Consider the following 15,255-nt stretch of genomic DNA (forward strand, 5'->3'; position numbering starts at 1 on the left):
AAAGTATGGATGGACTGAAGGAAAAGATGAACAAGTGGAAGGAATGTATGGAGACAAAAGGTCTGAAGGTGAATATCGGAAAGACGAAGGTGATGGCAAGTGGTAAAGCATGTGGTGAGGTGGAAAGAACTGGGAAGTGGCCGTGTGCTGTGTGCAGGAAGGGTGTCGGAGTGAACTCCATTCAATGTACAATGTGCGCCGAGTGGGTTCATCAAAAATGTAGTGGTCTGAGAGGGTCATTTACCAGTGTGGCAGCTACATTCAAATGTAAGGTGTGCACAGAGGGAGCTGCAGATGGAGGAAATGTTGAGTTGGATCTTGGAGACGGCGTGAAGCTGGAAGGTGTGAAAACATTTTGCTACCTTGGAGACATGCTGAATGGAGAAGGTGGATCAGACTCGGCAACGGTTGCTCGAGTGAGATGTGCATGGAAGAAGTTTCGGGAACTGAGTGGCGTGCTGATGAGGAGGAGAGTGTCTCTGAAGCTGAAGGGAAAGGTGTATGCTGCATGTGTGAGAAGTGTTATGATTTATGGGAGCGAGACATGGGTAATGAACGTAGAGCAGCAACGAAGGCTGGAAAGGGTGGAAATGCGAATGGTTCGATGGATGTGCGGAGTATCGTTGAGAGAGAGGAAGACAAATGATGAATTGCGAAAGATTATGGGAATATTGCCTGTGATTGATGCTGTGAAGAGGAACAGGTTGAGATGGTTTGGTCATGTGTTGAGGAAGGATGAAAGTGACTGGTTGAGAAGAGTGATGGAAATGAATGTAGAATGAAGTAGAGGACGGGGAAGACCGAGAAAGACTTGGCTAAAGATGGTGGAAGAAGAAATGCGGGCAAGGGGGTTAAACAAGGAGAGATGCAGAAAATAGGGCAAAATGGAGAAGATTGTCATGGGGACCGCAAGGCTAACCCCCGCTCTTGCAGGGAAAATGGCCTTAAAATGCATGTTGTTGTGTGTTGTTGTTCTTAGACTTGAACCACAACACATCCAAGCACACTTGGTGGTCAAGTCAGCATGCCCAATGGCCATGGAGGCAATGGGCAAGTGTTATGATCAGTGACTAATCCAGTTTTTCTCCTTGAAGGGCATGGTGGCCATGCACGGGTCGAGGGAAGATGTAATCAGCGTTATGCCCCACTCTGTGTCTAGGAACCTGCAAATTTTGGACGTGGAAGTGTCATGATGTGGGGTGGTATTGCTGAAACCTTTCGCACCAACCTGATTCATATCCATGTCAAATCTGACGGCAGATTGTTACAGTAATAAGATCCAACAGCAACATTTGTTTCTAACCCTTCAACAATGGTCCAGGAATCATCTTTATGCATGATAATGCATCCGCTCACAGGGCCAGTCGAACAAGGAACATTATTGTCAATGCCAACTTTAATGTCATGACACCCTGGCCTGCCATCTCAGCAGATTTCAATCCAATTGAATATCTCTGAGATGTCATTGATTGTCGCGTTCGAATCTTGCCATGACCGTCAGTCACAGACCCTTGCTGAGTGGGAACAGGAGCTGATTTGGGCATTCCCCAGGCTGATTTGAGTGCTCATACAGTCAATGAAACAACGGTGCAATGAGGCGGACTGACGGACTGACAGACGGACAGACGGACAGACGGACAGACGGACTGCAAACCTATATTCCCCTCCGGTGTACACCGGTAGGGGACTAATAAACAAACTACTAACTTCTAATCTGGTGGGTGGGTGTGTCTCCAACCCACTCGCAAATATTATCGACTCTTCCATGTTTCCTGCGTCTTCCACTTTGTCAACTCGCATCACTTCACCGACGGGGGACCGAGGCGTAACGCTTGTTTTTTACTGATATATAAATGATAGAACCAAGCAATAACCAAACCAAAGAGTGGAGAAAAACGCAGCCTTGGTATTTAAATGGGAGCATAACGAAAGTGAAAAATATCAAATAAGTCTTATAGAAGAAATAACCAAAAGAAAAGTAAATAACACAAATAGGCGAATACATTTAAGTACAAATAAGTTAGAGGCTCCTCCCAGAGGAGTAAACATCCTTGAATGGACAGAAAATGTTGATGCTTGCCAAGAAAACAATGGGAAAATAATTTACTACAATCTTAAAATGATATGTGGTTCAGGAGGTGCTCAAACGAGGCCATTAAGAGAAGTGTATCATTTCATCTCTGCTCAACAAAGATACTTGTACCAAGAACCAAGTTCCAACATATTGTTTTGTTAATATACTTGATGGTGATGAGTGTTATAAGAAAATTAAATTATTCCCTAAAATAAAACATAAACAACAATTAATTGGTCCACTTTATGAGTATAATCAAATGCAGTCCCCCTCTACCAATTTCCCCTTCCCCCATTTCTCCCTCTCCTGCCCCTCCTAATTCCCCTTCCCCCAATGTTCCCTTCCACCACAAGTCGTAGGAGAATGGGGTGTCTTGAAAGCACCGACCGACAGCGAACGAATGTAGTGAGTGAGAATGAGTGTCAGCGAATGTCTGTTGGTTGGTGCTTCAGGACCCCATTCTCCGACTACTATCATCTGTGTGCCAAGTTTAAACAAGATCGATAAATGCCTGTCCGAGAAATAGTTGAGGACATGTTCAACATTCGGGGGAGGGGGAGAGTGATTTACAACTAAAATGGCCACCACTCGGCCATCTTTTATAGCATCGTGAAACAAAATTATGTGCATATGTATATTATCATGTATTGCCTTAAGTATGAACAAAATCGGTCCATACATGTCCGAGATACGGTTACGAATGGACGCACGCACGGACGAGCAAGACCCAATCCATCAGCCAACGTTTAGTACCAAGTCTAACTGAGTATAATACAGATACATAGTTGGTTTTGCAACAAGGCATTTGTCATCGATTTGTTTGACAATTTAAGCCACCGGCCTATTGTGTTCGGTCATTCAGGCTATCCGAAAATGCAGCCCCATGATTTTGAAATATTCTACATGGCATGGCCTCTGGCCACTTGACAACTCTAACATCGTTGTTTTGCCGACTTAAAACAGCATTACGTTTTAAACGTACTGTACTTTTAGATAACATTCTTCCCTTGATAATATGTTCCTGCACAGAAGAGAAGTCATTGCACAAAATAAACAAAAACATGATCTGTGCTGAAATGGAATTTGATATTTCTCATCGTGCATCAAAAGACATACCAAAATTAAAATATCTGTAATTACCTTCAAAATGCATTCTTCTTTTTCTCCCAAAGGCAAATCTTGTTGCATGCAATCATCAGAGATTTCTTGCTGCAAATTCCCAGTGGGCAAACGGGATAGCTCAACAAAGACCTTTTTTTTCATGGTAACTTCCTTCAACAAGCTTCCATTGGTTGTTGTGACGTATTGTATGCTGCTGCACTCAAAGGTGGATGTTCCAGGATTTTGGGGTTCCTAAAATAAGAAAGAATAATGGTTAAAACAATTGGCAAACTTTCGTCAATAGAAAAGTTTTGAGCAACTCCCATTCAATAAGAGTATACAACAACAACAGGCATTTTAAGGCCATTTTCCCTGCCAGAGCAGGGGTTAGCCTTGCGGTCCCCATGACAATCTTCTCCATTTTGCCCTATTTTCTGCATCTCCCCTCGTTAACCCCCTTGCCCGCATTTCTTATTCGACCATCTTTAGCCAGGTCTTTCTCGGTCTTCCCCATCCTGTACTTCCTTCTACATTCATTTCCATCACTCTTCTCAACCAGTCACTTTCATCCTTCCTCAACACATGACCAAACCATCTCAAACTGTTTCTCTTCACAGCATCCATCACAGGCTCTATTCCCATCATCTTTCGCAATTTGTCATTTGTCTCAACGATACTCCACACATCCACCGAACCATTCGCATTTCCACCCTTTCCAGCCTTCATTGCTGCTCTATGTTCATTACCCATGTCTGGCTCCCATAAATCATAACACTTCTCACACATGCAGCATACACCTTTCCCTTCAGCTTCAACGACACTCCCCTCCTCGTCAGCACGCCAAGCAGTTCCGAAAACTTCTTCCATGCACATCTCACTCTAGTAACCGTTGCCGAGTCTGATCCACCTTCTCCATTCAGCATGTCTCCTAGGTAACAAAATGTTTTCACACCTTCCAACTTCACGCCGTCTCCAAGATCCAACTCAACATTTCCTCCATCTGCAGCTCCCTCTGTGCACACCTTACACTTGAATGTAACTGCCACACTGGTTAATGACCCTCTCAAACCACAACATTTTTGATGAACCCACTCAGCGCACATTGTACATTGAATGGAATTCAATCCGACACCCTTCCTGCACATAGCACCCAGCCACTTCCCAGTTCTTTCGACCTCACCACATGCTTTACCACTTGCCATCACCTTCATTTTTCCGATATTCACCTTCAGACCTTGTGTCTCCATACATTCCTTCCACTTGTTCATCTTCTCCTTCAGTCCATCCATACTTTCTGCAATTAACACCAGATCATCTGCATACAACAACTCCCACGGCAAACCCTCCTTTACATTCCGAGCCAGCACCTCCATCACAGCTACAAATAGTAGTGGACTTAGTACCGACCCCTGATGCACTCCCACCTTCACCTCAAACTCACCACTGTTCCCGTCCTTCGTCCTTACAGCTGTGCACGCTCTTTTGTACATTGCCATCACTACTCTGATCAACCATTCCTCCACTCCTAACTTCCTCAATGCCCATGTCACTACTTCACGTGGAACCCTATTGAATGCTTTCTCCAGATCAACAAACCCAAGAAACAACTTCTTCCTCTTCTCCATGTACTTCTCCTGCAACTGCCTCACAATAAAAAGCACGTGTCTTTCCTCTTCCTGTCATAAATCCAAACTGCATTTCGTCAATCATCACTTTCTTCCTTATCCTCTCTCCAACACCCTTTCCAATACCTTCATTCCATGCTCAAATAACTTTATCGCTCGGTACGAGCCACAGTCCAGAGGGTCACCTTACCCCTTGTATAGAGGGACGAGACTACTCAGTTCCCAATCCACTGGAATGCGGCCTTCTTTCACCACCAGATTACAGATCTCTGTCATTCTCTTCACACCCCAATTTCCCACTGCCTTCAACATATCTCCCACAACTCCCGTCGGCCCTCCCGCTTTGCTACTCTTCATTGCTTTTATCGCTTCCCAACTTCCTTCTTGGTTATCTTCTCTGCCGGTCCTAAAACTGGGTTACTCTCTACGTTGCCATCCCATTCATTCTCTGCATTCAACAGTATTTCCGTATGTCTCTTCCATCTTCCTTTTATTCCATCTGGGTCCACAACGATTTGTCCCACTTCATCCTTCAAGCAACTCACCCCCACCACATCACACCTCTCTTTCGCTATCTGCTTTGCAATCCTGAATACCGCTCTCTGACCCTCTGCCAAATCCAAGCGTACATTCAATAAGAGTATGAGTAACAAAATTTTATTGTCTGACCAGCAGCGTTTTTAGGAAGGTGCTTGCTTTTTCAAATAGCAATTAAAACCTGATTGTCAAGCCTCGGGCAGTCACTCTTGGCAACACATTTCACTAACCTGATGGTGAAAAAGCACTATTTGAGCTTTCTACATTTGAACCATGCTTCGGACGAATCATTACCCCCACAATATTTGGTGTGAGATGCTGCAGGTTGTAATCGGCAAATGTGCTGCGCATATTCGCACGTGTGCTCAGAATGATGGAAGGCATTTTGAAAATCTGTATTGATGGAAATAAACTTGAAAGATCCCTCTATTAATTGGTTTTTGTTTCACTCTGAATGTACATTCATTTCCATACATTGTCGCCGTTCACATGCAGCACGAGGCGGTAGGTCAGCATACTTTCTTGCAGTTGCACGACACTGCAACCGATGCAGTGCTCCTTTGTAGGTTAGAGCAGAAATTTGTAATTTATTTTAGAGTGCCCTGCAGTAGCTCATAAAAGACACCCTGAGATATTCAACGTCCACCAACTAATGCTGGCAAATGTGACACAGAGTTGAACATCCATCCGAGAGTTTTCCTACGAAAGGCCATTTATTTATTCCAAGCTTCGACCTGGTGTTTTGGCAACAAAATTTCCCACATCCAGGATATGAAGGCCAAAACATACTTCACTATACAATAAAAAATGCAGTTTCTGCCACAAAGGATATTATATTAGTGCAAAAATCTTATTTTTCCCTTTGTATTGTTGCCGAAACATCAGATCTGAGCCTTTGCCTTGATGTCAAATTTACTAGCTATGTCAAACTGTGATAATCACAACCACAGCATATTCTTCTCAGATATGAAACAGGCCGGTCACTCAATTCAATCTCTTGCACCAAATATAAAGCAATTCGTTTATTATTTGTAATATAAAGGCCATTTTAAAACGTACAAAATGTTGTGTATATTTGCTACATTTCTCCACAGATGATGTGAGAAATGGGTGTTTTGGACATTCCATATCATTCAATTCCCCAAATATAAACTGAGCATCATGAGTTGCAATTGCAAATTTAACTGCACTGGAAGGACAGTGAGTTGATGTTATGAGAACATCAGCAAAACAAGCTAATTTTGTCCACTGGAATGCTAAAAATGCAAGCAAATTTATAAATAACTTGATATACATACCTTTATTTCGGAATGACTGCATTTATCTTGTGATTCTGGAACATCCTTGTTTACATTTTCATCCTCCTTGGAAAAAGTGTTCACACTTGCATCAAATTGGAAGCTATTGTTGGGAAATAGTCCATGATTGTCCTTTCCCATCAAAAAGAACACCATACCATTCAAAATAATAATTGCATTGTCTTGAAAGTTGTGCACAGCAGGTAAAATGGTGGGAGCAGAGGCTAGAACTTGTGAGGTCATACCAGCTGATGGACTTCTATTGTTTGAAGAGTTTGTGTGCACTGTAGTTGGCGGAGCAGGAATGCTCTTTTGGCCTGAAAAAAGGCCATTTTCACCTTGGATACTTTCAAATTGTAAGTATTCAATATCCAAGATTGAACTTTTCGTCGACTTCTGGATAACATCAATAATCTTTCGCATCAAGCGTTGTGACGTCCCCGAGTCAATCCTCTTGTAAAAGTTGCCAAATGCATCAATCGACGCCCTTTTCTGAGTCTGTTGCATTTCATCATCTTCGTTTTGTTTATGCACTAGTTCATTTTTAAAGGAGGAAGAACCAGGCAGTAATGATGTTGAGGCCACTGTGCTTCCTTGTGTGCTACCTTCATAATGCAAACAAGTCTGAGGATGGATGAAGACGGGACTGATACAAACAAAAGAACTATCATCATTCCTAAATCTATCTGCAACAGAAGCATTTTGATCCCTGCATCTTTGAATCTGCTCTCGGATACTGAGTGGAAGAGCACTTAAAGATGATGTATTCACCTTCACACCATCAGGAATCTTCAGTACATGTCCAGTGTGAAATATAGGGTTGATAACGAATATTGTTTTCAGCTTTTCAGACAATCCAATAATCAAAACATAATGGCTCCTCTTCATGGGATGAGTTTCAGATACAACACATTCATCCATACGCTCTTTTCCTTTCAGCAAGGGTTTCATTTTCAACTTCAAGTCCTCACCACAATTTTTTTTTTTTACTTGGATGTTCAAGACAGCACTTTCATAGGTAGGCAAGCAAGTGTACATGTGATCCAATTCTATTACGCTTGATACTTGGGGTTTGTAACGCCCATAATGATGTTCTTCAAAAATGGCGCCACTGTTCATCACCTGTCCATCAGTTCCAGATGCAGAACAAGATGTCATGTTTGGTGTAAAATAAAAAAAATTAAATGCTGAACTCAACAGTGGATCTATTCAAATCGGGCAGCTCCTCAGAAAATCCTACAGGATAAACATTAATCTTCAGTTCCTCTTCAGACGTTCATGCAAGGTGCTTTTCTTAAAAGAAAACAAATCTTTTAATCTTCTGCCATGTTCTTCCTTGTCTTAAACCCTAAATTGATAAAAAAAAAAAATGTGCAATTGGCAACATATACTGTACATGAAAAACGAGAGAGTTCATAAAACACTTTACCCTGCACAATCTTGAGAGAGAGAAAAATAAAGGATATGAGTGGGGTCTACGAGTGGCAAATTTGATTGGGTGGTACAATGCAGTTATATTTTGTCCAAGTATTGATAAATGGAAGGTTTTTGAAAGTGCCAATAAGGCGAATTGTATTCCACAGTGTTCAAATATATAATTTAATTGAAATAAAAAAATTAAAGATCGCAAAAAAAAAAAAAAAAATTTCAACCGTTTACTGCCGTTGATGCAGCATATATTACACCACCTTATTTAACACGTTACATTAGTTCTCCGTGACTGCTATTTGTGTCATTTATGACATTCTTAAAACTAAGTTTCCTGTTTGGAATGATGTCCAACTTTGTTTGACTGTCAGACAGGCAGACAGAGGGAAAAAAAATATCTCACTGCTCTGTGTGCACGTGCGATTGGGACAAATTCAGAGCCAAAGTACTGTTAAACTACAAGTTTGTTTCTCAATTCATGTTCCAATTCATGTTCAAAATGTAACATTCAATTGAAATAAAGTTGTTTCATGTTCCTCGATCATAAACTGACGTCTGCAGATAGACAAAGTGAAACAATTGCTTAACCCCACATTTTGCTTCAAACACACAGGGTAAAAAGACACACACAGACACCCAAAAACACAGAAGAAAACCAGAACGGCACTCGGTAGAGTGCAATCCTCCACCAGGCTAAACAGTTTATGTTTTGTATCCCACTGATAGGCCGGATCTGGATTCGGACCTGAACCAAAATGGAATCAGCGTGTTCTCGTCACCTACCCAACTCATTCAACAGATTTGTCATAAGTCATCCATAACCTTTTTGAGATATCCTGCTCTATATTGTTTTTGGCCCTATCTATCAATGGTAAAGAATCAATAAAATAAAATAATTATCGTATCCGAATCCATATTCAGATCTTCACCAAATTAATCGCCTCGGTTTGTCGCACAACTAACCTGTCCACCGAGTTTCGTCCAAATCTGTCCATAACGTTTTGAGATATCGTGCTATATAATCGGTTTATTTCGCTCTATTACTCAATGGTGAATAATCACTTTAAAAATTATCTGATCCGGATCAGCATCTAGATCTTCACCAAAATTGAAACAATTCTTCCTTGTCACATACGCAACCTCTCCACCAGCTTTTGTCTGAATCCGTCACATTTTGAGATGTCTTGTTCACAGACAGACAGACAGACAAACAGACAGACAGACAGACGTGAAAACATAACCTCCATCCACCTTGGGTGGCAGAGGAAAAAAAAAAATGGTACTTCCTGTTTATGTTCTCATTTTTTCCACTTCACAAGTGAATCATACGATGGGTTGAAAAGAAAATGTTTGCATTTTAATTTATGCCCAACAAATACATTTTGTTTTTCTGGGACACACCTACTCGTATAATCCTGAGACAAAGTAGACAGAAGCGACGGGGAAGGCTGACACATTATCCAAACATTCAAAAAGGGTGAAGTGGAGTGGAGGGAAGAAATGCCCAAAAGGGGGAGGCAAGTGACGGCCAAAAAGGCAGGGGTGAAAAAAAAAAAGGCCAAAAGGGCGGGGGTTTTGAGGGGTGGGGGAGGGGGTGGTGAGGTGCGGTGGGGCGATAAGATATACATAAGAGTTAAGATATTTAAAAGATAAGTACAAGTGTTAAGATATAAATAAGAGTTTTTTAAAAATGGGTTGGGGGTTTTAATGGGCTTATGCCACCTTTTTTTACTGCTACATAAATGATAGAACCAAGCAATAACCAAACCAAAGAGTGGAGGAAATCACAACCTTGGTATTTAAATGGCAAACATAACGAATGTGATAAATATCAAAAAAAAGTCTTATTGAAGAGATAACCAAGACAAGCCTCAATAAAGCATACCGACTGAGGGGTTCAAAAAGATTTAATGGATGTCAAGAAATCAATGGGAAAATAATCTACTGTGATCTCAAAATGATATGTGGCTCGGGAGGTTCTCAGAGCAGAACATTGAGAGAGAGGTTTATAATTTCATCTCTGCTCAACAATATTTACACCAAGAACTAAATTTCAACATATTCTTTGTTAATATACTTGACGTTGATGAGAGCCATAAGAAAATTAAGCTATTCCCCAAGATAGAACATAAACAAATATTCGTTGGTTCGCTGTTCGAGTATAATCTAAAGATTATAGAGGTGAATGATGCGAAAGACCATCTGTAATAACCAACTCCACCCACAAGCAGGAGAATGTTGGTTTTGAGATAAGACATTGAGCAGGTGAGCGAGGGAGTGTGAGCACAAAGTGTATGCGAGTGGTCCTGCAAAGATGGTCTTGCCTCAGAACCTACATTCTCCTACTACTAAGGGGGGTGACTGTCGTTGGGGAAAGGGGACGACTACCGTTGGGGAAAGGTGACGACTACCGTTGGGGAAAGGGGACGACTACCGTTGGGGAAAGGGGGCGACTACCGTTGGGGAAAGGGGGCGACTACCGTTGGGGAAAGGGGGCGACTACCGTTGGGGAAAGGGGACGACTACCGTTGGGGAAAGGGGACGACTACCGTTGGGGAAAGGGGACGACTACCGTTGGGGAAAGGGGACGACTACCGTTGGGGAAAGGGGACGACTACCGTTGGGGAAAGGGGACGACTACCGTTGGGGAAAGGGGACGACTACCGTTGGGGAAAGGGGACGACTACCGTTGGGGAAAGGGGACGACTACCGTTGGGGAAAGGGAACGACTACCGTTGGGGAAAGGGGACGACTACCGTTGGGGAAAGGGGACGACTACCGTTGGGGAAAGGGGACGACTACCGTTGGGGAAAGGGGACGACTACCGTTGGGGAAAGGGGACGACTACCGTTGGGGAAAGGGGACGACTACCGTTGGGGAAAGGGGACGACTACCGTTGGGGAAAGGGGACGACTACCGTTGGGGAAAGGGGACGACTACCGTTGGGGAAAGGGGACGACTACCGTTGGGGAAAGGGGACGACTACCGTTGGGGAAAGGGGACGACTACCGTTGGGGAAAGGGGACGACTACCGTTGGGGAAAGGGGACGACTATCGTTGGGGAAAGGGGATGACTACCGTTGGGGAAAGGGGATGACTACACTTGGGGAAAGAGGGCAACTGCCGTTGGGGAAAGAGGGTGGCTACTGTTGGGGAAAGCGGACGACTACCATTGGGGAAAGAGGACGACTACCATTGGGGAGAGAGGACGACTACAGTTGGGGAAAGAGGGCAACTGCCGTTGGGGAAAGGGAGGCGAAGGCAGTTGGGGAAAGGGCCGACTACCATTGGGTAAAGAAGAGCACCGAGGTGGGAGGGAAGGGGGTGGCGAAGGCCTTGGCGGCAGGGGTGGAGGGCGCCAACGACCTGGCACTAGGTGGAGGGAGGAGGGGGAGCGACAGCCTTTGGGGAAAGGTAGCAACTGCAGTTGGGGAAAGGTGGTGACTGCAGCTGGGGAAAGGTGGTGACTGCAGCTGGGGAAAGGTGGTGACTGCAGCTGGGGAAAGGTGGTGACTGCAGCTGGGGTAAGGTGGTGACTGCAGCTGGGGTAAGGTGGTGACTGCAGCTGGGGAAAGGTGGTGACTGCAGCTGGGGAAAGGTGGTGACTGCAGCTGGGGAAAGGTGGTGACTGCAGCTGGGGAAAGGTGGTGACTGCAGCTGGGGAAAGGTGGTGACTGCAGCTGGGGAAAGGTGGTGACTGCAGCTGGGGAAAGGTGGTGACTGCAGCTGGGGAAAGGTGGTGACTGCAGCTGGGGAAAGGTGGTGACTGCAGCTGGGGAAAGGTGGTGACTGCAGCTGGGGAAAGGTGGTGACTGCAGCTGGGGAAAGGTGGTGACTGCAGCTGGGGAAAGGTGGTGACTGCAGCTGGGGAAAGGTGGTGACTGCAGCTGGGGAAAGGTGGTGACTGCAGCTGGGGAAAGGTGGTGACTGCAGCTGGGGAAAGGTGGTGACTGCAGCTGGGGAAAGGTGGTGACTGCAGCTGGGGAAAGGTGGTGACTGCAGCTGGGGAAAGGTGGTGACTGCAGCTGGGGAAAGGTGGTGACTGCAGCTGGGGAAAGGTGGTGTCTGCAGCTGGGGAAAGGTGGCAACTGCAGCTGGGGAAAGGTGGCAACTGCAGTTGAGGAAAGGTGGTGACTGCAGTTGAGGAAAGGTGGTGACTGCAGTTGAGGAAAGGTGGTGACTGCAGTTGAGGAAAGGTGGTGACTGCTGTTGAGGAAAGAGGGGCAACGACCATTGAGGAAAGGGGGACGATGGCCTTTGGGGAAAGGGGGCAACTGTCTTTGGGGAAAGGGGAGTCACAGCCTGTGGGGAAAGGGGGCTGGGGAAAGGTGGGAGAAAGGGGAGCGACTACCCTTGGGGAAAGGTGACGACTGCCGTTAGGGAAAGGGGAGTCACAGCCTGTGGGGAAAGGGACCTGGGGAAGGGTCGGGGAAAGGGGGGCGACTGCCGACGGGGAAAGGTGACGACTGCCGTTAGGGAAGGGGTGACAGTCCAGGGGGTGGCAAGGTCCAGGGGAAGGGATGGGCAGTCAAGGGGGAGGGAAGCGCGATCCAGGGGGAGAGAAGCGCGGTCCAGGGGGAGTGAAGCGTGGTCCAGGGGGAGGGAGGGGCGGTCCAGGGGGAGAGAAGGGAGGTCCAGAGGAAGGGAGGGGCAGTCCAAGGTGAGGGAGTGGCAGTCCAGGGGGAGGGGCAGTCCAGGGGGAGGGGGGCAGTCCAGGGGGAGGGGGGCAGTCCAGGGTGAGGGAGGGGCAGTCCAGGGTGAGGATGGGGCAGTCCAGGGTGAGGGAGGCGGTGGTCCAGGGTGAGGGAGGGGTGGTCCAGGGCGAGGGAGGGGTGGTCCAGGGCGAGGGAGGAGTGGTCCTGGGGGAAGGACGGACGGTCCAGGGGGAGGGACGGACGGTCCAGGGGGAGGGACGGACGGTCCAGGGGGGAGGGACGGACGGTACAGGGGGAGGGACGGACGGTCCAGGGGGAGGGACGGACGGTCCAGGGGGAGGGAGGAGCGGTCCATGGGGAGGGACGGATGGTCTGGGGCAGGGGGCGATAGGTCAGGGAGAAAGGGTGGTGACGAGTCGAGGAGAAAGGGAGTGGGGCAGGGAGAATGGGGTCGGCCCAGGAGGAGGGGGGTTTCAGGCCAAGAGAAGGGGGTCAGGGCAGGTAGGCAGATGAGGAGGTTTGAACAATTTACAACCCCTTATTTGAATTACAACACATTTGCTTCCAATTTGAATTATTGGTCAACAAATAAAGTGTCAGTTCCACAAGAGGATATTAATCGGCTGCATCTGAAGATAACAGTATAACTATATTGTGGGTCGAATGTTTTAGTCTATAATATTGTGAAGTATATTTGCCTTTAAAATATAAAAACAGATAAAACTGGTGCGAACTCAAAAATTCCAAGATGCAGCGAAAATATGCAATTATGTAAGTATTCGTAACTAGTCAAACAAGCAAACAACACGACGCGCTTTTCGAGACTATTTGATGTAAATAATGAGGTACTTGTGCCAGATACTGCAGTAAAATATATGCCAAAATTGCAGACAAATTGCCACACTAAACATCGTACATATTTGCAATAGTTCATGTATATTAAACCAAAGCAAATGATTGCGTTGTCTTTCGAGGGAAGGGAAAAAAAATCCTCACAGAAATTCTGAACAAATTTGGATTCCACAAAAGACTGTAAATAAAACCGTTGAAAACTCGCAGAAAACATTTCAAATTCGTCCAAAAAAATCCATTCACTACCTGACACGATAACAAGTTGTTGAATGAAAGGGACACCGATTGTCGGTTAATACTGAAAGAAAGGCGCCATTATCTTGACGAGGTGAGCTGAGCTGAGGTGAGGTGAGGTGAGGAGCCCCTGCGAGTGACGAGGATCTACTGACGTCACGAATGCGCAACGTCGGGAGGCGTGAATCTTATTGAAAATTATATAGGATGTGCATCGGTTGTGAACGGAAGAAATAATGATGATGAAGAAGTGAAATTACCTTTTGTTTCACGTTTCAACGCCAGGAAATCCGCACTCACAACTGTAAGAATAAAAAAAAACGCGGTATTCGTTTTTCACTTCCGGGTCAAACAACGCGGAATTGAGTGCGACGTCACTTCCTGGTGGGCGCCGACATTAATTATTTTTTTCTTTCAAGAAGGGCGAGCACACCTCGTCGGTTCGAACACTTTTTTCACAAAATTGTAAATAGACATTAAGTAAACGCTACATGACTAATTTAATCAACGTCCCACTATAATAACAATAAAAAAGGCTCTTGCTTACAATGACCTTTTCCACGACACCGGAAGTATTTAAAATACTTCGCTTTTTATGAAACATTATTTTGTTAGTCACGTCCATTGTCAAAATAACAAATATTATTATTGTTTGGAAATCTATAATTTTAATTTTATTATTAATCAAATATTTCTATCGTTTATCATTCATTATATCGGATAATTAATTCTATAAAAATTCCTTCGGAGCAACGAGTGAATTTTTCAATTAAATTGGCCTTCACAAGCTTTTATTTGCTTTTGATTGTTATTTTACCTGAACCTTTCATAATTCAGGCTATCTCCGCCAGAGGTGGTGCCTTTCATGTTTGAAAAATAGTGACCAACCTTCCGGAAGTGGTGCACCTATACCTGCTGTAGCCTTTACCCGTGCTTACGTACGCGACGCGTACACGGTGGTGGTGTACCTGTACCTGCTGTAACCTTTAACTCGTGCTTACGTAAGCCTGCTGAAATGAGTAAGTAAAAAAGATCCACAAAATATTAAAATACAAAATCAAGGTGAAGGGGTGCGTATCCTCAAGCCAGAACTTCTTTTTTTTACCATTTGAATTTTTGTCATCAAATTTTCAACAAACCTTTATTATGAGAATATAAAGAAGACACTCGAAATAAGCGTCTAGAACCATCCTTGACCAGGTTGTGGAATGTCGGCCGAGGCCCTCACTTTAAATAATGAATTACCTCTGCTACTGACTATAGATGGTGCGTTACTGTATGTTTTCACCCCTGTTTGTCTGTAAGCAAAATCTCAAAAAGTTATGCACGGGTTCAGATGAAACGTTGTGGATATGTTGGGTATAGGCGGCGGCGCCCGCGGAACTACGTAACTTCCGGTTAGTGGACCCTCCGCGATAACAGTCACGTGATTGGATAGGTTGAAAACAAAC

At 44.9% G+C, this 15,255-nt stretch overlaps 1 protein-coding gene across 4 annotated transcripts in view; it reads right to left on the reverse strand.

The window, feature by feature from the left end:
• The window catches only part of LOC137423023 (uncharacterized), a 149,853-nt gene extending 135,696 nt beyond the window's left edge, over positions 1 to 14,157 (reverse strand). Inside the window, exons 1-3 of one of the 4 annotated variants that reach the window (XM_078771129.1) lie at positions 14,065 to 14,157; positions 6,636 to 7,983; positions 3,215 to 3,427 (exon numbers count right to left, since the gene is read on the reverse strand). In XM_078771129.1, the coding sequence (XP_078627255.1) occupies positions 3,215 to 3,427; positions 6,636 to 7,793 (1,371 nt within the window). In that variant the 5' untranslated portion in view covers positions 7,794 to 7,983; positions 14,065 to 14,157. Of the gene's footprint in view, positions 1 to 3,214; positions 3,428 to 6,635; positions 7,984 to 13,816; positions 13,988 to 14,064 lie in introns of those variants that run through there. The other 3 variants (XM_068109811.2, XM_068109802.2, XM_068109794.2) reach the window with 3 other exon arrangements.
• Positions 14,158 to 15,255: the final 1,098 nt, after the last annotated feature.

The sequence above is a fragment of the Myxine glutinosa genome, chromosome 1, assembly GCF_964187855.1.
Source record: "Myxine glutinosa chromosome 1, kmMyxGlut1.1, whole genome shotgun sequence".
Classification (NCBI taxonomy): Eukaryota; Metazoa; Chordata; class Myxini; order Myxiniformes; family Myxinidae; genus Myxine; species Myxine glutinosa.